This window comes from Delphinus delphis, chromosome 11 (assembly GCF_949987515.2).
Source record: "Delphinus delphis chromosome 11, mDelDel1.2, whole genome shotgun sequence".
NCBI lineage: Eukaryota > Metazoa > Chordata > Mammalia > Artiodactyla > Delphinidae > Delphinus > Delphinus delphis.
The window spans coordinates 75,435,226-75,456,238 of NC_082693.1; the positions used below are offsets into that span (position 1 = coordinate 75,435,226).

Consider the following 21,013-nt stretch of genomic DNA (forward strand, 5'->3'; position numbering starts at 1 on the left):
ATGGGCTTCACAGCTGTATACATTTGTCAAAACTCAAATTGTACACTTAAAATGAGTGTGTGTAACTGTATGCAAATTGCACCTTAATAAAGTTGATTTAAAAGAAAAAAAAGTACAGTATGTACCGTGCCTTAAGCTTACTGAGGGAAGGAACTGGGTCCTAATTTAGGGAAACAGGGTTCTTCATTCACCTGCGTACTTGCCAGGATTTGGGGGCAGGAGCTGCACAGTTTGACCAGGCATTAGAGAATCTAAGCAGCGGAGCAATGCAAGTGGAGAGAAATGAGAAAAGAGAAAACCGAGAGCCAACAAGGTGAGTTACACCATTTGCTGCTAAACTCCTAACTCAATAAAAATCACTAAACTTGCAAAACGCTTGCAACTAATGGATTCTTGTCTCAGTTAATAGCATGTAAAATCCCAGAACCACACAGAAAAAAAGGAAACTTCAAGACCTTAAACTACTAATAAATGGCCAAACTTTGGGCAGGACATTAGACTTTCAGAGCTTAAAGAACTGGAGAGCTAGATAAATTTAGTTAAAACTCCAATGTGCAGGGACTGACAACTGGATTAATCCCTAAAATTGAGTTGGATGTTCACATACATTGTTTCATTTAATTCTCATAAATGCACACAGAAGCCTATCCAGTAGAAGTCCACTCTAGAGCCAAGGGTTCTTTTCACACATCACAATTAGAGCCTGGAATCCTCAGCATCCAGCAGTGCTTCACACCTCTGCCTTCACGTTAGGTGAATGACAAAGAGTTTATAACTAAAAGGTGTAAAGAGAAAATTATAACTAAAAGGTGTAAAGAGAAAATACGTCTCTTAACTTGCTCTGGTAGTATATGAAGCCCTGTCCTTAGGGCTAATGCAGAGTCAAAGGCAGGCGGAACTTGTCCCCCTTGGCATTTTCTCTCTTTAATCCCCACTTGAAGGTATGCAGTTCTGTCTTTCCTGAGATTTGAGGGCTGGCCAAAAAAAGTGGGGGATTCCAGTGATTTGGTACAAAGGCATTTCTCTGTAGTATATAATACTTACAAAAAAAATCAAAACAAATACACACATTTTAAAAAACTATAAATTCCTAATACTGTAGGACTGAAGTCAAGCCAAATACTGCCATATCTCAAGAGCTTCTTGCCCTTCCCTGTCATGGGCTGGACCAGAAGGTCAGGCAGCTTTCTATGTTTAAAACGTCTATACTGGGGACTTCCCTGGTGGTGCAGTGGTTAGGAATCTGCCTGCCAATGCAGGGGACACGGGTTCAAGCCCTGGTCCGGGAAGACTCCACATGCCGTGGAGAAACTAAGCCCGTGCACCACAGCTACTGAGCCTATGTGCTGCAACTACTGAAGCCCGTGCACCTAGAGCCTGTGCTCCACAACAAGAGAAGTCACTGCAATGAGAAGCCCGCGCACCTCAATGAAGATTAGTCCCCGCTCGCCCCAACTAGAGAAAGTCCACACGGAGCAACTAAGACCCAACACAGCCAATAAATAAATAAATAAATTTTTAAAAATTAAAAAAGAAACCAAAACCCTCTACACTGGGAAATTTATATCTGTGCCAGATGTAAAGTAAGTATCTCTCACTTATCCTTCTATACTTTGTGATTCTGGAGGTGGGACTCTGCAAACCACATTTCTGCTCTGCCAGGGGCTCCCTGTTAAACTCAGCAAATGAGGTGGGCAGTGCTAAAGCTGCTAGAGGGGACTTGCCTCTTCCAGGCTTCTTGTCCACCTGAAGTGCCTGTGAGCATCACCCAACATCCCTGCAGCAATTCATCCAATTCGCAGTTTATCCCACACTGAGAGAGCCAGTTTGTCACAGCACCTCTCCCTGCACGGCCCCACAGGCTCCCCCACAAGAAGGCGAGACTCTCTTCAGAGGTCTGGATCCCAGCTAGGGCTCCTTCTCTCAAGTTTCTAAATTTTAATAACTTCAACTTTTTCTCTTCATTTCTCCCCCCAGACTTAGGAGATGTAGCTGCTTCCTATAGCTGCTAGCTCCACAATACCTTAAAGTTCTCTTTTCATCTTTCAGTCACCTAAGTAACAACTTGACATATGTGACAGCTCCCAGGTGTTCACAGACTGACAGAGTAAGGATCAGCCCAGCCGCCTGCACTCCACCTAGTACCACCCCACCCCTCTGGCCCTCTACTCAGCAAAAGACACAAAGGACAGCTGGGAAGCAAGAGGGCAGCTGTGCCAGTTAAGGAAATGACAAGTCTAGAGGGAGCCCACACAAGCACCTTGGCCCACAGATGTCTGGGAGCCTTTCCACTTGACACAGGCAGAAGCCACAGTGCCCATATCCAACAACTAGAAAATAATCAAATTCGGGATTCAAAGGTGATTTATTGGTATCAAAGTGAGTTTCACAGAAGTCAGGACCAACCCTATACTAACTAAAAGCCACCTTTCCTCGTCTTTCAAAGCAGAGGACCTCAGCTAGATGCTCTTTAGAGAACAATCTGATAATGTGTTCTAAGTAAGCCTCACCCAAGTGTGAATGACCCAAACAGAATTTCACAAACGTGGGAGAATTCTGAGACTCCCAATCACTATCCAACCAACTTCTCCCCAACCATACTTCTCCAGTACCCTGATAAAAGATTTAAAGTCCCGGGCTTCCCTGGTGGTGCAGTGGTTGAGAATCTGCCTGCCAGTGCAGGGGACATCGGTTCGAGCCCTGGTCTGGGAAGATCCCACATGCCGCGGAGCAACTGGGCCCGTGAGCCACAACTGCTGAGCCTGCGCGTCTGGAGCCTGTGCTCTGCAACAAGAGAGGGCCGTGCACCACGATGAAGAGTGGTCCCAGCTCGCTGCAACTAGAGAAAGCCCTCGCACAGAAACGAAGACCCAACACAGCCAAAAATAAATAAATAAATTTATTTAAAAATAAATATTTAAAGTCCAGCAATTCTGCACACAGCTTGGTAATACTTTGAGGCAACAATTTCACATATTTGGGCATCAAATGAATCTAAAGAAAAAGGTAAGCTGCACAAATCAAGATTAAGGAAAGTGATCTTCCTGCCAGAGGATATAAATAACCTTTCTCAGTCTTTCTCACTTCCATTATAAAGCTTTTCAGTAGATGTAAGAACAATAAGACTCTTGATACTGAGCAAAATGGGCAATATTTCTGTAGTTCGCAATCACATTTTTCTGTTTTCCAACAGAAGTTATATGATTAACTCTGTGATATAAATAAGAGAGACTAACTAGTATGATAATGTAAACACCTACAATTTTATAATTATAAGGTGAATCTTTGGACTTGGACTGCAACATTTGGGGCTTTAAAAAATACAATCTTCTTTTTTTTTTTTTAATGAATGTTAGTGTGTTTCTATACTACCCCTCTCCTCCTGCTCCAGCCATACACTGGCTTTCATTTTACTAAAGTCAAATATTTGAATTCAATCATTCTACTACACATGCCAGCTAATGGCAAAATGAAGTAGCTGATATGTACCAAGCAGAAAAAATTATCTTGAGTATTTGTTTTAGTCTGCCATAAACAATAGAGGGACCTGTCAACAATCAGTACAAGGAACACAGTAGATATTCAGTGTACTCACTAATACTCGTAATGTTTAAAATGTTAACATACAGGGCTTCCCTGGTGGCTCAGTGGTTGAGAGTCCGCCTGCCAATGCAGGGTACACGGGTTCGTGCCCCGGTCCAGGAAGATCCCACATACGGCGGAGCGGCTAGGCCCATGAGCCACGGCTGTTGAGCCTGCGCTCGGAGCCTGTGCTCCACAACGGGAGAGGCCACAACAGTGAGAGGCCTGCGTACCGCAAAAAAATAAAAATAAATAAAAATAAATTTAAAAATTAACATACATTGGTCATAATTTATTTACATAAATACATAACCCCAATTGGCTTAATGATTCAACCAAAGAAATAAAGTAGCAGGACTTCCCTGGTGGCGCAGTGGTCAAGAATCCGCCTGCCAATGCAGGGGATACGGGTTCGAGCCCTGGTCCAGGAAGATCCCACATGCCGTGGAGCAACTAAGCCCGTGCGCCACAACTACTGAGGCTGCGCTCTAGAGTCCTCGAGCCACAACTACTGAGCCCGTGTGCCACAACCACTGAAGCCCACGCACCTAGAGCCCGTGCTCCGCAACAAGAGAAGCCACTGCAATGAGAAGCCCGCGCACTGCAACGAAGAATAGCCCCCGCTCGCCGCAACTAGAGAAAGCCTACGCGCAGCAACGAAGACCCAATGCAGCCAAAATAAATAAATTAAATTAATTTATAAAAAAAGAAAAAAATAAAGTAGCACTTTGCAGTAAAGAAGTGTATGTGTGCACTCTTAAAATATTAAAATTGCTGTAACTTGTGCACTCTTAAAATATTAAAATTGCTATAACTTGATTACTCATAAGAGGGAACATATGCAAGACCTACTTTCTTTTTTCATTATAGTGGACCTAAATATCTGCATTTTTATATCCACACCTGAGGGGCTTAGGGACTGAAAGCCTGCTGAGTAGGACTGAGTTCTTGGCTATCAGAGTCCCATTGCATACTAATACAGTAAAATCTGCTAGTGCAATCCCTACAACAAATGGAGATGACATTGGTCTTCTCCAACTCCTATGTTTATGGCCCTGTTACAACTAACCCACTATTATCAATTAAGCAGTAGAAAACAAAAGGCTAGTGTGTATGTATGAGAACCATGAGGGCAAGGGTATACAGGCTTTTTAAAAAAGTATACATGGCGCTCAAAACCCTGACCCAAGGAGTGTCAAATATTTTATTTTTCTGATGGCTACAAAGAGCAAATTAAAATATCTTTTCACCAGTTTTTAAAAAAGAATGAAATCTTGCCATTTGTGACAATGTGGATGAACCCAAAAGACATAATGCTAAGTGAGATATGCCAGACACAAAGACAAATAGGCATGTCACTTATGTGCAGAACCTTAAAAAAAAAAAGTCAAACTCAAAATAACAGATTAGAAAGGTGGTTACCAGAGTCTGGAAGGTGGAGGGAAAGGGAAGATATTGATCAAAGGATACAAACTTTCAGTTAGAAGATGAAAGACCTAATGTATAGCATGCTGACCATAGTTAATAGTAATGTATTATATACTTGAAATTTGCTAAGAGATCTCTCTGACCACCAGAACAAAAACAACAAAGGTAAGTAAGTAAGGAAAGTGACAGATAATGTTAGTTTGTGGTAATCATTTCACAATGTATACATATATCAAAACATCACCTTGTACACCTTAAATACACACAATTTTTATTTGTCAAAAATTAAAAAAAGTTTTTTTCACTATGATGACTCAATTAACAATACGTCCAACATTTGTTTCCTAGAGTGCCTTTACAGGATTTCAGAAAATAAAGCAAATGACTTAAATTTTATCCCTGATTTTCTTTTCACGCAGAAAATAGTATTTCTAGTTTCTGTACCACAATATACTTCATACTAGGAATATAAGCAAGATGACTACAGTCAAGATTGTCTCAGAAGGAGAAAAAAAACCCAATCCCAACCAACACAGAGTGCTGGGCAGTCACATTTCATACAAAGGATGTTCCCTTGCCAACATGGCATAATTCAAAAGTTGGAAAATACATCATTTTAACTGGTAAACACCATCAGTATCAGACGTTGTATAGGAGAGGGGAGACAGGGAAGGAGATGGCAATGAATTAAGATGAAAAGACCAGGTTGTGAAAAAGCCTTGCATGCCAAGTTTAGGAATCTGAACTCTAGCCTGAACACAGTAGAGAGTAACGTGATCACATTGGGTGTTTTTAGAATAATGTGGCAATGTGGAAAATGAAGAGAGAGAAACAGCACGTGTGTGTGTGTGTGTGTGTGTGTGTGTGTGTGTGTGTGTGTGTGTGTGTGTGTGTGTGTGTGTGTGTGTGTGTGTGTGTGTGTGAAGACAAAAAGATTTGTTCTCCGATTACTGCAAAAACATGCAGGAGAGGGTAAGAACCTGAGAGGATGGGAGACAGGAATGGGTTAGAAGAAGGACAGGCATTTCTAAGGTTCAGTCGGCTTATGACTGAATGTCTAAGAGAGAAGAGCGGGGAGGAGAGAAGAGGAAACAGAAGTAAATTGTAGGCAACTGGGTAATGTTAATGTAATTAATAAAGAAAAGAAACACCAAAGGTACTAATGCAAGGGAGGGGGAGACAGCAAAATGAATACATTCCACTGTAAAATAAAGTTGATTTTAAAATGTGTGCAAGACATCTAAGTGGAGATAAAAAGTAGGCACTTGGAGAGACCTGAGACTCACCATTAGATTTTGGAATCACTGATCAATGCTGACTGCAGCCAAGAAAATGAATAAATGTGTTCAGGAGAATATATAATGAGAAAAGGTCCAAGGTCTGAACCCCAAGAGAACATGAACATTTAAAGGCTTTAAAACTATCATAGCAGATAGGATACAGGCCTTCATATTAGCTATACTGGAAAGCTATTCAAAATTTCAGAATATTGCTACTACTCAGCATTTGTCCTGGGTTGTTTTTTTGTTTTTTTGAGAATTGCTTAAAGTCCAATTTAAAAGCCAAAAAGGAAAGTCAGTTCCAGGATTAAATGATCATGGCTTTGTCTCAACGAGAACTTTTTAAAAAGGAACTAGAAATAATGGAGGCCCAGGAAAAGTGAGTTGGCCAAGGTCACAAAGTTTCTTAATACTTAAGACAAAAATAAAAGTCAGTGCTGTTCCTACCCATTATTCACCAGAATTGGCTCAAGTTTTTCATTCTCCAGCAATCAAAACCAATCTTTTTTTTTTTTTTTTTGGCCGTGCTGTGCAGCTTGCAAGATATTAATTCCCTGACCAATGATTGAACCCAGGCCCGGTGGTGAAAGTGCCCGCTGGACTGCCGAAGAATTCCCCAAATCCAATCTTTAACGATAAAAATTTACTGGCTGCTGACAATTTAAAAAATAATAACAACGGCTCACAAGGCTAAAGGATACTTCTTAAACGTTAGAAAGAAATGCAGGTTGCAAATGTGATTAGTTTTATGGGAACCAATACAGATTTTTACCTGCTAAAACTTCTGCTTTGCTTCATTCAGCATTGTAATTTCTTAAAAGTATTTACTTAGAAAAATTTCAACTAAAAAAATTTAAAAAGGAATGAAGTACTGATACATACTACAATATGGGTGAACTTTGAAAACATGCTAAGTGAAAGAAGTCTGACACCAAAAGCTGTATTGTATGATTCCATTTATATGAAATGTCCAGAATAGGTGAATCCATAGAGAAAGTAGCTGCACGGGTGCCAGGGGTTGAGGGAGTAGGGACAGAGAGGGACTGCTAAAGGGTAGAGGGTTTCTTCTTCGGATGATGAAAAAGTTCTGGAATTAGAAAGCGGTGATAGTTGCACAACTTCGTGAATGTTAAAACCACTGAATTGTACATTTGAAAAGGTGAATTTTATATGTGATTTGTATCTCAAAAATATGAAGCATTTTGGTTTTCCTTTCATATTCAGTAAGATTTTAGCATTTTTTCTATGAAGTGGAGACTGGAATAGCAAAAGAAAGTGAAGGGGAAATCATCTGTATTACTGGATTATTTTTAGTTTGTAACAGTTTGTATACTGACTTTTTAGTAATGACTATATATCCATGAATTACACTTCTAAAGGAAAAAAAACTCTTTCAAATTAAAGACTGCATTTGAAGTGTCTGTGGTCCAAGCGAAGAAGTGCTGACTCACGTTACAGTTTTAGCACTGCTCAAATATCTTCCTAGAGTTTGATATGTCTAACCTGGAATGACATTCTTCTCCCCCGACCCCGTTTTTCTACTTATCTTTCAAAATTCAGCTCAAATGTCACCCCCCTAAAAACTTCTTTCCCTAAACCAAACTTGGAGGGTTTCCCCATCCAGAATGTCACATCTTCGGTGTTCCCACTGATGCTTTTGTTTTCTATATGAGAAACTACTGGCTTTATGTATGATTTTAGTTCTACCACATTCTACCCAACTTTGCATTGAAGCCAAGCATATACTAGGCCATTGTTTCTGCAAGGTGCACACTAAAATCATCTGGAGATCTTAAGACAAAACATAACAAAAAAAATTCTGGGGCTGGCAACTGTTAAATTTATAAACACCCAGGTAATTCTGATGCACTACCATAAACTGCTCAGATTACAGACCAATATTCACAGAAAATATCTTCTACTTCCTACCACTCAAGACATCAGCAGCCCACCCAATTAAACTAAGGGAAGATTCTGATAAGAAATAGGCAAGGTTTGGCCAAGTGTTTACTGACCTCTAATCACAGTCAGTGGCAGGAACCTGAACGGAGATTGCAGCACTTTTAGTTTAACCCTTATCTGAACCACAACAATAAAGACAGGGTAGACAGAGTACTTCGTTCAGGGGGAAAAAAAAATTTACTTAATGGGAATAGCTCTTTTACAGCTAAAGGTAAGAAACTTCAAGCTTTATAGCTGTAAATCACTGTGCCTCCAACTGTGAAAAGAAATGACTTTTTAAAAAAAGCCAAAGCAAGAACTGCAGTGCAAACGTAGGGGGAATTTTACTGGAAAGCACTTTTCCTTATTCTCTCTAAATACAAGTGAGGAAATTAAGTAGGTACAAATACCCTCCACTTAGTGGAAAACACGAAATTCAAATTAATATATAAACAAGTGTAAGATAATTCTATCTTTAGGCTTACTGAATGAAAAACGTCTTGTTTAAAACTCACATTAGAGTGGTTATGGTCTGATGCAGTGATACCTCAAATGTATTTTCCACCTGCTCTTTAGTTCCTTCTCACTGGAACCCCGAACTTCCCCAAATCCAGGGACCCAGGAGAGCAGGAGAGGAATATGCCACCCCAGAGAGGCAGTCCATCTTAAGGTAAACTATATTACTAAACAGCACTCACGCAAAAGCCTGTAATTAAACTACAATAAGACACTATCCACCACACATAATGGATCTCTGGTATATATAATGCATTCATGCTTGCTTTCTCTCCCTCTCTCCCTCTCTCCCTCTCTCCCTCTTTCTCTCTCCCTCTCTCTCCTTCCAGCTTTCATATCTACTATTCCCTGTGTCCACTCTCCCCACTGCTCTTCAAGTTTAAAAACACTCCTCAACAGATATTGATACCTTTTCTCAGACTATGGTAAATCCCAGATATTCCTTCTTTTATAACACACCTCACTGTAATTTCTTGTTTCACAGCTCCATTTTTCACCAGACAGCGATGCCTATCTTTTTTTACTGGCTTAGTGAATACATACTGTGTATTCAATAAATGTCCATTTAATTGAACTGAAACATGTTTTATGAATGGATAATAAAAAGGCAGACAAATCGCAATGTTATGGAAGATTGAAATTTGGCCTTGGGCTCTTACTAGCTTACTAAAGCCACTTTTGCCCCTGCTCCATAGTAAGGGGGTAAAGGGGATGGTAATCCCAATGGTCCTTAAAGGTCACTAAAAACACAGTGACTTTACAGCAATAGCATTTTCCTTAGTATAAACTATAAAGAAATCTTAGAAAGCTCTAAAGAAATAAAAAGCACCCATAGTCTCAAGACACAAAGATAACATTTGTTAGATTTCTTTCTAGTATTTTCTCCACTACAGTGCCTTCAGTCACTGGATTGTAGACTTTAAAAATAAAAACTGATTTGCCCAAAACAGACCAAACCTCTGACAGTGACATATTGTGATGGTACTGAAAACTAAAGGAGTTTGAAAATATGAAGAGGAAATAGACAATTAAAAAAAAAAAAAGCAGGGCTTCCCTGGTGGCGCAGTGGTTTAGAGTCCGCCTGCCGATGCAGGGGACACGGGTTCGTGCCCCGGTCCGGGAAGATCCCACATGCCACGGAGCGGCTGGGCCCATGAGCCATGGCCGCTGAGCCTGCGCGTCCGGAGCCTGTGCTCCGCAACGGGAGAGGCCACAACAGTGAGAGGCCTGTGTACCGCAAAAAAAAAAAAAAAAGAAAAAGAAAAAGAAAAATATGTCAACATTAGATTCTGAAACCAATGCCTAGAAGTACTTCAAATTATAGCCTAATCTTAATTATTCAGAAACATCTGAGTTACAGGTCAACTCAGAACTATAAAAATTTCTATGCCTAAGTATCCCTAGGGGATTTTAGAATAGCTACATCCAGGATTTTAACAAACATACAATGCCCTGAATGGTGTGGTGTAGCTCTTGGAAAAATGGATAATAAAGAATGCTTTCTGTTGATTCTCTGAGGGCTCTTAACCAGTTACCTACCCATTTCTTCCGATCACACACGGTTTCTGTCACCAGAGATGCCAGGGCCACAGATCTCACTCTCAGACTATGGTGATCCCACATCCTATTTAATCTACAAATTGAAGATGACTACTTAGTATTTAAAATAAAAAAAACTTGGGAAGCATTTTTAAAAGTTGCTAAGATTTTAGCTGAAGTTAACTGATTCCCTATTATTCATCTCCTAATTTGTATATCCATGCTGATGTCCTTCATACATTACATTTCTTTCATATAGGAAAAAAAGAATTTTTATTTCTTGATGTAACATTGCTACATATATTATGCCTTTCAGATCTATTTCATTTTTAGAAAGTAAAATTATATAATATAGTAATTAGGCACCCACATTAGAACTGTGATGACTACAACCATAATGTCCAAAGCTCCTGCTGCATGCCATCCTCATTTCCTTGGTTCTGCTATTTATTTCTACAGTGCTTATGCATCAATGTTCATGATAGCACATTCAAATGTATGTTCAGAATCCATACTACTTGAATCTGAGGTGCGTAAGTTATTTTCTTCTTAAATCCATTTACACATAGGTAAACCGAAACACTAGATACAGCATAGGGAAAAAAGCAAAGATACTGACTTGCAGGCCAGGAATCTCAGTCATCCAATTTCTTTGGCCTACAGTCTCCTCATCAGAGAAGGAAAAGGATAGTGTTCTCTACTGTATATGGCTGTAAGTCATCACAAGTGTGGGAAAAAACTCAATTACTACAAAGCAAATGCATAATATTTCTGATATCATTATTTAGCATGCTGGATACTCAGGAAGTACTTAATAATTTGACAACTCTCAATTTCTATTGTGTGAGAGCTGATCAATCTGGACTGAAGAAAGTGCTTGACAAAGAAAAGCTTAAAAAACAACACTTGATTTTTAACCTACTTTCAGTTATGCCTACATTCCATAATCAAAACATTAGGTAGTATATTAAATAATATCCATATAGCCTGAAAGTTTAATCACTACCAAAAGTAGTTCAGGGATTCTTAACCTGGAATCCGTGGAGATCGAGGGGATTCACGAATAAGCTTGTCAAGAATCTGAATCCCCAGGAGTCATATGCAAAAAGTATGGTTTATTGTACTAGGAAGAAGGTCAGAAAACTCTTAAATTGGGACAACAACCAAAAGAGCTAAAAACTACACTGTTTCTACTCAAGTTTTTTTTTTTTTTTTTTGCGGTACGCGGGCCTCTCACTGTTGTGGCCTCTCCCGTTGCGGAGCACAGTCTCCGGACGCACAGGCTCAGCGGCCATGGCTCACGGGCCCAGCCACTCCGCGGCATGTGGGATCTTCCCGGACCGGGGCACGAACCCACGTCCCCTGCATCAGCAGGCAGACTCTCAACCACTGCGCCACCAGGGAAGTCCTCTACTCAAGTTTTTACTATATGAGTTTATCTGCTTCCTAAGAATGTTTTAATTACGATTTATAACAAGTCCATCTTCATCATGGTAAGTTTTCATGCCTTTTTTTTTTTTAAATGGGAAAAAACATTATGAGCCAAAGATTCTCAGGGCTTAAAAAAAGGGTCAGTTTTCTGAATCGTTTTTCTTACTAAAAACTACCTTATATACTAAAATACATATCAAATGAGTGGCTTTTAAATGGTGATAAGAGGGACTTCCCTGGTGGCGCAGTGGTTAGGAATCCTCCTGCCAACGCAGGGAACACGGGCTCGAACCCTGGTCCAGGAAGATCCCACATGCCGCGGAGCAATTAAGCCCATGCACCACAACTACTGAAGCCCGCACACCTATAGCCCGTGCTCTGCAACAAGAGAAGCCACCACAATGAGAAGCCTGCGCACCGCAACAGAGTAGCCCCCGCTCGCCACAACTAGAGAGAGCCTGCGTGCAGCAACAAAGACCCAACGCAGCCAAAGATAAATAAATAAAATAAATTTATTATAAACTATAATTTTAAAAATCTGTATTTTTTAAAATAAAAATTATTAAAGTAAAAAACAGAACTCAAGACTCAGTCAGCTCATAACAGGTTTTTAAGAGTTTGAAACTAAACCTCACCAAAGAGAAAATAAATTGTAGGGAAGACTGGTGAAATTCTAATTTCAGAAGGTTGGTTTGCTAGGTTTTAATCAAATAAGTCAACTGCTTGAGTAAGTTAACTGTTTCCTAAGCCTATATTTTATTGACTTCATGATTAATTTTGAGAAGAAAATTAAAGGAATGTCATTCTGTCAGTGTAACACGTAAAGCTGAAATAAATTTGTTTTTGACCAAGCCACAACTACAGATTTCATTTATTTGTTCGCAAAATACTCCGGTTCTTTATGACAGATAGATTAAGGAGGATCTCTTATTTTAGGTGGCTTTCAACTTATGTGACTTTAAGCTTTAATTGCTCTGTCACTTTTAGAGACTAAAAGAGGTTTTGCCCAGGAAAAGAGAAAAAAAAATCCTATAATTGTAGCTAAACACGTAACTGCCAAGATTCAGTGTAACTCATACATGTGCAAAATATCACTATATATAAGACCATTCATTACAGCACTGTTTGTATAGCAAAATATGGGGAACAATCTAATAGTTATCAATATGCAATTAGTTAAATTAAGGCCTAACCACAAGGTTCCACAAAACAGCTCTTTAGAAAACTAGTCACCTCGAAGACATAGGTGGGGGCAAGGGGAGGAATCAGGTACAGCATTTACTTGGGGAGGAGGGGAATAGGCCTAACATATATGCACTAAGTCTCTCTGGTCTTTTGGGAAGAATATACAATAAAAGTTGTGGCTGTCTGGGGAGGGAAACTGGAATGCTGAAGGACAGATGAGTCTTAATTTTCCTCTATGTACCCTTTAGAACCTTTCAAAGGTGCTCTATGTATTTCCCAGTCAACAAAATAAAAGATTGATTTGTTTTGTTTTTAATGAATTTATGGGTAGAATTAGAAACTTTTAGCTCAGGCACAGATTCAGATAGAATCTACTGAGCAGTAACAATGTCAAATTATATAGAATAACTCTCCTGAAACTTTCTTTCAAAGAGACTGAAGCTCATTCATTCATTCAATCAGTATTTCAGAGCCGAGACATTAGATTTGCAGGTTATGTGTTCTAGGCATTTCAACAATGCCCAAGTCATCCAAGAATTCCTGCTTTCATGGAGCTTTAGTGGGAGTAGAGATAAACAGTAAATAATATAACTTTGAGTGATGATATGTGCTATACAGAAGAGACGAAATAGGGGCTAAAGAGCAACCATGGGGGAGGAGGGAGGACTGTGTTTTAGGACAGTTAAGGTAATCCTCTCTGAGAATATGACATGTGAGCCAAGAACTGAACATTATGACAAAGCAAGCAACGCAATAAACAGGAGGAAAGCCCTGTGAATGGAACACGCGTAGCCTCTTATTGTTCAGGGTACAGCAGAGCAACAGTGTGGCTGCAATGGAGTGACCCAAGGGGAGAAGTGTGGGAGATGATCTCAGAGGTAGGCAGATCCCAGATGGATGGAGGGCCTTGTAGCTAGGAGGGAAAAAAAGTCAAGATTTTAAGTGTGCTGCAGAACCTCTGTGGAGTTCTGAGCAGGGAAGTAACAAGATCTATGTTTTTAAAAGTAACACTAGCTGCTGTTTAAAAGGAGATCAATACAGTAGGCCAGGTAACAAATGATGGAACTGAACAGTGGTTTCAGAGAGATAGGGAAATGTGTCTGATTCAGGATATAATTTGAAAAATAGAGCCCACAGAATTTGCTACTGGATTAGAAATGGGAATCTGAGTGGGACAGCAACTGGGTGAATAGTAATTCAAAAAATCACCTTTATGTGTACGGTTACAGTTGTTAAGGTACTTTGACATATATTACGTCATTTCATAATAACAAGGGGCAGGGGAAGGTCACACTGGGTCAAGATCCAAGTTCTGCCTCCTGCCAGTTTTAAGACCCTAGGAAAGTCCTTTGAATGGGTTTCTAGCCTATATAATGTATTGTCTACTTCACAAGACTTCTGCAAGTACCAAGTGGTTGAAGAATTTTGCAAATGTAAATAATGCCCATTTTGAGGTAGAAAGCATCACACTGTCCAATGAGAGATGGTACATTCCCATCATTCAGGACAGTAGTGCTACCCCATTATATTCCACTGCCACCATTATATTCCACACAGAACCTTGTATTGTAGTTGACATAGAAGAGACAAGCTTCTTTTTTTAAATTCTGATATAAAAAATAAACATTTTCACAGATTATGAAAAAGCCTACATAATATAAGCATGGGCACTAGAAAGAAAATAGTATAATCTTTTAATCCTTCCTAGGGATTGGAGAAAACGGTTCTTTTTGCTATAAATGGCATTAAAGTAAAACCACCGAACTCTTACAAGATAATACCCAAACCAAGGGACCTTTCATTAGAGAGATGTTATCAACAAGACTTTAAATTAAGAGTATATATGACTTATCACTGTCTTGTTTTAAATAGCAAAATGCAAAAGCCTGGTGTAAACTAAATTATTGTATGCCAAATGAACTGAGTTATGAGGACTTCAACTTATTGCTTCAAGTCATATCTATAAGTTTATATACAAGGTCCCACAGAATTTATTTTTCCATCTAAGACTTTCATATTATTGCAGAATATCTCCAGCATTAAGCAAAAATGAAAAAAATATGTAAAGTCTTTCATTCATTATGTATTTTGGAGAATTATCTTGAATGTCAATGTGTACTAGGTACTTAGTCGATAACCTGAATAACAGTAAATAAAAATCCAAGGATATCTGATGTACACAGCTCTATCTTCCACCCCTCATTTTCAAGTGGGGCCTCAATAAACATGACCACTGGGGCCATGTGATTGTATTACAACCACATTGTTAAGTACCCTCCAACACACAGCCATTAAACTGCCTTGGACGGAGTCGAAGACAAATCTTTAACACAACAAATGAAGATTTTGTTTTACACAACACTATGAAGGTTCACATCATTAGACTCCAGCGCACAATGACAATCTGTTCTACTTCTCCACTTGCTAAAACTTGCTACTTTACAAAACACGTCTTATTTCTCTAAATTAAGCACCTTTAGGTCAGAGACACCCCCATCTCAGATATATTTCATTGCAATCGCACTACACAATACACCATCCTTCAATCACTTAGCATGCATCTCCCCCCAAACTTAAAGGACAAACTAGATTAAATACACGTTCAGAGTTACAGCAAACAAAATGATGCTGCAATTTAGACACTTTAACTCGCATACTGAGCAACACAGAGGTTCAACTAATTTCCTTCACTAAAATTGACCAAAAAAACCTAAAGGTTTTGTCTTCGTGGACTGCAAGAAATATTTCACGTCTGAGGACTTGATATTTATGTAAAGAGTTTACAAAACCAAGATGAATTTTTCATGGTTCCATTGATACTTGTCAAAGAACATATTCATGAAGAGCTAAAAAACGGTATTGATAATTTAAAGCGCACAAAATCGAGAGGCAAAAGGTTTCACAAGGTCCCCCGTACCTGTACTGCACCCCCTCCCCCAATCCCCGCTCGGTCTCGTGTTAGAACTATTTCCTCTAAACAGAAACAGTCCTAAAAGAGTTTGCCAACTAGAGTAAACTCACTTCGCGAAGATAACGAGCGGAAACGCATTTAAAGAGGAGATCACGGAAGCGAGAGTGGCGGGGCGCGGAGCCCCCACGTCCCCCGAACCCCGGCAGCCAGGGGCGAGCATGTGCCGGCGGCTGCAGGATGCGCGGCCCTCCCGGAGCCGCCTCCCGTGGCACAGGGCCCCGCCCGGCCTCACCCTCCCGGTTCATTCATTCTGAACCTGCAGCTGCCGCACCCCCGCGCTCCCGCCCGGGCCGAGACACGGATCCGAGGCCGAGGGACCATGTCGGGCCACAGCCCCCGCCTGGAGTCCGGGCCCCGCCGCGATTCCCGCGCGCCCGCGGCCTCCGCTCGGGGGTGGTCTTAGAGACCGCGGAGGCCCGCTCCCAAGACCAGAGCCCCGCAAGCCCGCGGCCCCACCCTCTGCCAGGGCGCGGGCCAGGCCTTCCCCGCTCGCGGGCCGACCGCCTGGGAGCCCCCGATCCCCGCTGCCGGGCTGCCCCACTGCGGCCGGAAGTCTCCCCGGCGCCCCCTCCCCAGCGCCCGACTTCCCTCGCCGCCGCGGCCAGACCCTCTCCGTGCTGCCTCGGGCCTCCCAGCGCGGGCCGCGGGCCGGAGGAAGCGAGGGACCGCTCCGCCCGGTCCGCCGAGAGGGCAAGAGCAGAGCGGGTAGCCGGAAGCGGGCCCGAGCGGTTACCTTGATAATCCTGCGGGGCAGCCCGGCCATCTTGTCAGATCCCGAGTTCGGCCTCTGGTCTCGTCTCCGGCTCCGCTCGCCTCACGCACGAGTGGAAGTCCCGGGCTCCACTTCCGGGGAACGTTGCCGCGCCCGCCGCTGCCGCGCCGAGGCCCCCCGGGAAATGTAGTCCCTGCTCGGGCGCGGGCGGACTTCCCTCGGACCTGGCCCCCTCCCCCGCGCTCCCCGCCCCAGCCGCGGCCTGGGGGTGGCGGAAGTGACGCGCCGCGGCGGGGCAGGGATTTGGGAGAGGTAGTGCGGGGCGGCGCGGAGCGGCGCGGAGCCCCACAGAGCCCCGTCGCTAGTGGCTGGTCCTGGTGCGCGCTGGTGGGACTGAGGTCTGCGACCAGCAGGCCTCTTATCCGCGGCCACGCCCGCGCCAATGGGCGACGTAACAGAGGCCTGGCCGTAGAGGTAGCCCATTCGTTCGTTCGTTCATTCAACACTACTGCAGGGTGCGCGGTCGGGGCTGGCGCTGGCCGAACGCCTGAGGTCAAGTTGATCCGCGAGCTCCTTCCTCACAAGTAGGGGAAGACCGAAAGTCAGTAGCAAAGCTCCCAACTGTGCGTCTCGAAAGTTATCCAGGAAAAGCCTAGCCAGAATTCTGATGTTTAAATTTCGCATAAATCGGGTGTCTTTGACACACCCCTTAGACCAGGAAAAGCTAAAAGGGTTTGGAGAGAGTTGGGGGGCGGGGAAGAAGAATGGCCTCTGAACGCCTGGCCCTAGTGGTTGACTCGCGGATTGGAGAGCTGGAGGAATGACCCAGGAGAGGATTAGAGATCCCAGCGTAACCCCTAAAAGAGGGATTACCTTTAGAGTGCGGGGCCCTAAAGGAGGATTAGAGTGAGGGTGCCCGGAAATGGGATTGTTGGGGAAGGCATTTCCTAACATCCTGATGATTGATTGCTTGCTCTGTAATGGGCTTTTTGCGAGAATTATTTTACTTTATCGTCATAGCAATCTTAAAGTGCTTCCTCCACTTTACAAATGAGGCTCGGAGACATTCACTCTTTCCAAGGTTATGAGGGAAATGGAGCTGTTTTGTTCCCACGCAGGTCTGCCAAAACGTGGACCCCTTAACTCCTTAGCCACGGTGTTTCCTAGCACAGTAGCACAGACAGTAGATGGTGAATAAGGATGTGCCAGATGCTATGTTAGTGGATGAGAATACAAAGAGGCTGACCCTAGGGAATTCCCTGGCGGTCAAGTGGTTAGGTCTCGGGGCTTTCATTGCTGCGGCCGGGTCCAATCGCTGGTCGGGGCATTAAGATCCCGCAATCCGCGCCAGGTGGCCAAAACTCAAAACAAAAAAGAGGCTGACCCTGCCTTCCAGGAACTTAGAGTCCATCGGAGAAGAGAGACTAGTGAACAATAATTACAATCCGGTGTGTTAAGGGCCGTAATAGAGATTCCTCCAAGGTGCTATTTGAGCACAAGGGAGGCATTATTTGCTTGAGAAGTCAGAGAAGGCTTCTCAAATGAGAAGTGGCATCCTAAAGGATGAGTAAGAATCTAACTGACCTGGTTGGGGGAGCATGCCAGGCCTAGAAAAAAGACTGTGAAATGGCATTGAGCTATAAGAAAAAAAAAAAAAAGTGCATTAAAGAAATGGAGAATATGAATGCAAGAAACCTAGTAAGAGTAATAAGAGAAAACATTATCATTAGCACGATGCTAAATAATTACATGGATTATCTCATTTAATGATAAAGTATATAAGGTAGGCTTTCTTATTACTATTGCTTTTTAGATGAGAAACCAAGACTCAGAGGCAATAATGAGAACTTCAAATAACCAGAAGTCTGAAATGAGTGGTTCTTCTGTATTTAGAAGAATTTGGGAAAGTAAATGACATTGGAGAAAGATACTTCCAGAATATTTTAGAGAGGGTCTGGAACCCGCCCTGATAGAAAGAAAGGCAGAGGGAATATGGGGTTAGAAGGGTACTAGTCCAGTTAGCTCTTGCATAACAATTCAGCTCAAATTTAGTGCTTAAAAGAACAATAATCATTTGTTTAGCTCTTGAATCTGCAATGTAGGCAGGGCTTGGCAGGAAAGACACATCTCTGCTCCGTGCTGTGTCAGCCTGGGCAGCTTGACTGGGACCAGAACCACTTCTAGGATGGCTCACATAGCAGGCAAGTTGGTACAGACTGTTAGTTCCTCTCCGAGTGGGCCTCTCCCTGGAGCTACTTGGGCTTCCTCACTGCATGGTGGCTGGGTTCCAAGAACGAGTGTTCTAGCAGGCAAAAGTGGAAGCTGTCACCTCTTTCGACCCAATCTTGGAAGTCACGTAGCATCACTCCCACCATAATCTATTGGTTGACTCATCACAAAAGCCCACCCAGTTTGAAAAGTAGGGGACATGGACCCCCTCTCTTGAAAGAAGAGTCCAAGATTCTGGAAACTAGCTGGGTATGTGTGATACAAGATACAGTTGTGACCAACTTCGAAAAACACCAACTGCCACAGGTATATTTATCACAGTATGCTTACAAGCCACCATGCTTACAGTCACCTGCAATGCTGGTTAAAATAAGCATTCCTGGAGCCCTTCCCAGAGATTCTAATATTCTAGTTTATTGCTGAGGCCTGGGACTCTGCATGTAAACATCACAGGTAATTTTGATAGATCCTAAAATTTGAGAACAAAAGATTTTGAATAAACAACAAAAATTGTTGCCATGTGCCTTCTTTTGGCTATTCTCTATTGGAATAGATAGTGAGTATCCTGCAGATTAAGAGTGAGGGCCCTGAAGCCCTGCCTGGATTTGAAAACTTAGAATTTGCTTAACTTGTCTGACCTTCGTTTTTTTCACCTATAAAATGTACTTCATGTTCTTGTTGTGAAGTTTCAATATATATTAAGTACTTAGAGGGGGTATTATTTTTGTAATCTTGATAAGAACCAGGTATAGTTTTCTTTAGGAAACCAGATTTTTAAAATTTGACAGTATAACCTTGTTTCGCAGAGATTCATTTGATGGCATGAAATTCTCTTAGATAAATACATAATTTTTAATGTCCTTTCCCATTCTTTTTTTTTTTTTAACATCTTTATTGGGGTATAATTGCTTTACAATGGTGTGTTAGTTTCTGCTTTATAACAAAGTGAATCAGTCATACATAAACATATGTTCCCATATGTCTTCCCTCTTGCGTCTCCCTCCCTCCCACCCTCCCTATCCCACCCCTCCAGGCTGTCACAAAGCACCGAGCCAATATCCCTGTGCCATGCGGCTGCTTCCCACTAGCTATCTACCTTACTACGTTTGTTAGTGTGTATATGTCCATGACTCTCTCTCGCCCTGTCACAGCTCACCCTTCCCCCTCCCCATAACCTCAAGTCCGTTCTCTAGAAGGTCTGCGTCTTTATTCCTGCCTTACCCCTAGGTTCTTCATGACTTTTTTTTTCTTAAATTCCATATATATGTGTTAGCATACGGTATTTGTCTTTTTCTTTCTGACTTACTTCACTCTGTATGACAGACTCTAGGTCTATCCACCTCATTACAAATAGCTCAATTTCGTTTCTTTTTATGGCTGAGTAATATTCCATTGTATATATGTGCCACATCTTTATCCATTCATCCGATGATGGGCACTTAGGTTGTTTCCATCTCCGGGCTATTGTAAATAGAGCTGCAATGAACATTTTGGTACATGACTCTTTTTGAATTATGGTTTTCTCAGAGTATGTGCCCAGTAGTGGGATTGCTGGGTCATATGGTAGTTCTATTTGTAGTTTTTTAAGGAACCTCCATACTGTTCTCCATAGTGGCTGAACCAATTCACATTCCCACCGGCAGTGCAAGAGTGTTCCCTTTTCTCCACACCCTCTCCAGCATTTATTGTTTCTAGATTTTTTGATGATGGCCATTCTGACTGGTGTGAGATGATATCTCATTGTAGTTTTGATTTGCATTTCTCTAATGATTAATGATGTTGAGCATTCTTTCATGTGTTTGTTGGCAGTCTGTATATCTTCTTTGGAGAAATGTCTATTTAGGTCTTCTGCCCATTTTTGGATTGGGTTGTTTGTTTTTTTGTTATTGAGCTGCATGAGCTGCTTGTAAATTTTGGAGATTAATCCTTTGTCGGTTGCTTCATTTGCAAATATTTTCTCCCATTCTGAGGGTTGTCTTTTGGTCTTGTTTATGGTTTCCTTTGCTGTGCAAAAGCTTTGAAGTTTCATTAGGTCCCATTTGTTTATTTTTGTTTTTATTTCCATTACTCTAGGAGGTGGGTCAGAAAGGATCTTGCTGTGATTTATGTCATAGAGTGTTCTGCCTATGTTTTCCTCTTAATAGTTTGATAGTTTCTGGCCTTACATTTAGGTCTTTAATCCATTTTGAGCTTATTTTT

At 41.8% G+C, this 21,013-nt stretch overlaps 1 protein-coding gene across 1 annotated transcript in view; it reads right to left on the minus strand.

Annotated features, from left to right (window-relative positions):
* Positions 1-16,749, minus strand: part of UBE2N (ubiquitin conjugating enzyme E2 N) — a 34,219-nt gene extending 17,470 nt beyond the window's left edge. The window contains exon 1 of the mRNA XM_060025357.1: positions 16,607-16,749. Within this exon, the coding sequence (XP_059881340.1) occupies positions 16,607-16,636 (30 nt within the window). The 5' untranslated portion in view covers positions 16,637-16,749. The remainder of the gene's footprint in view (positions 1-16,606) is intronic.
* Between the last annotated feature and the right edge of the window lie 4,264 nt (positions 16,750-21,013).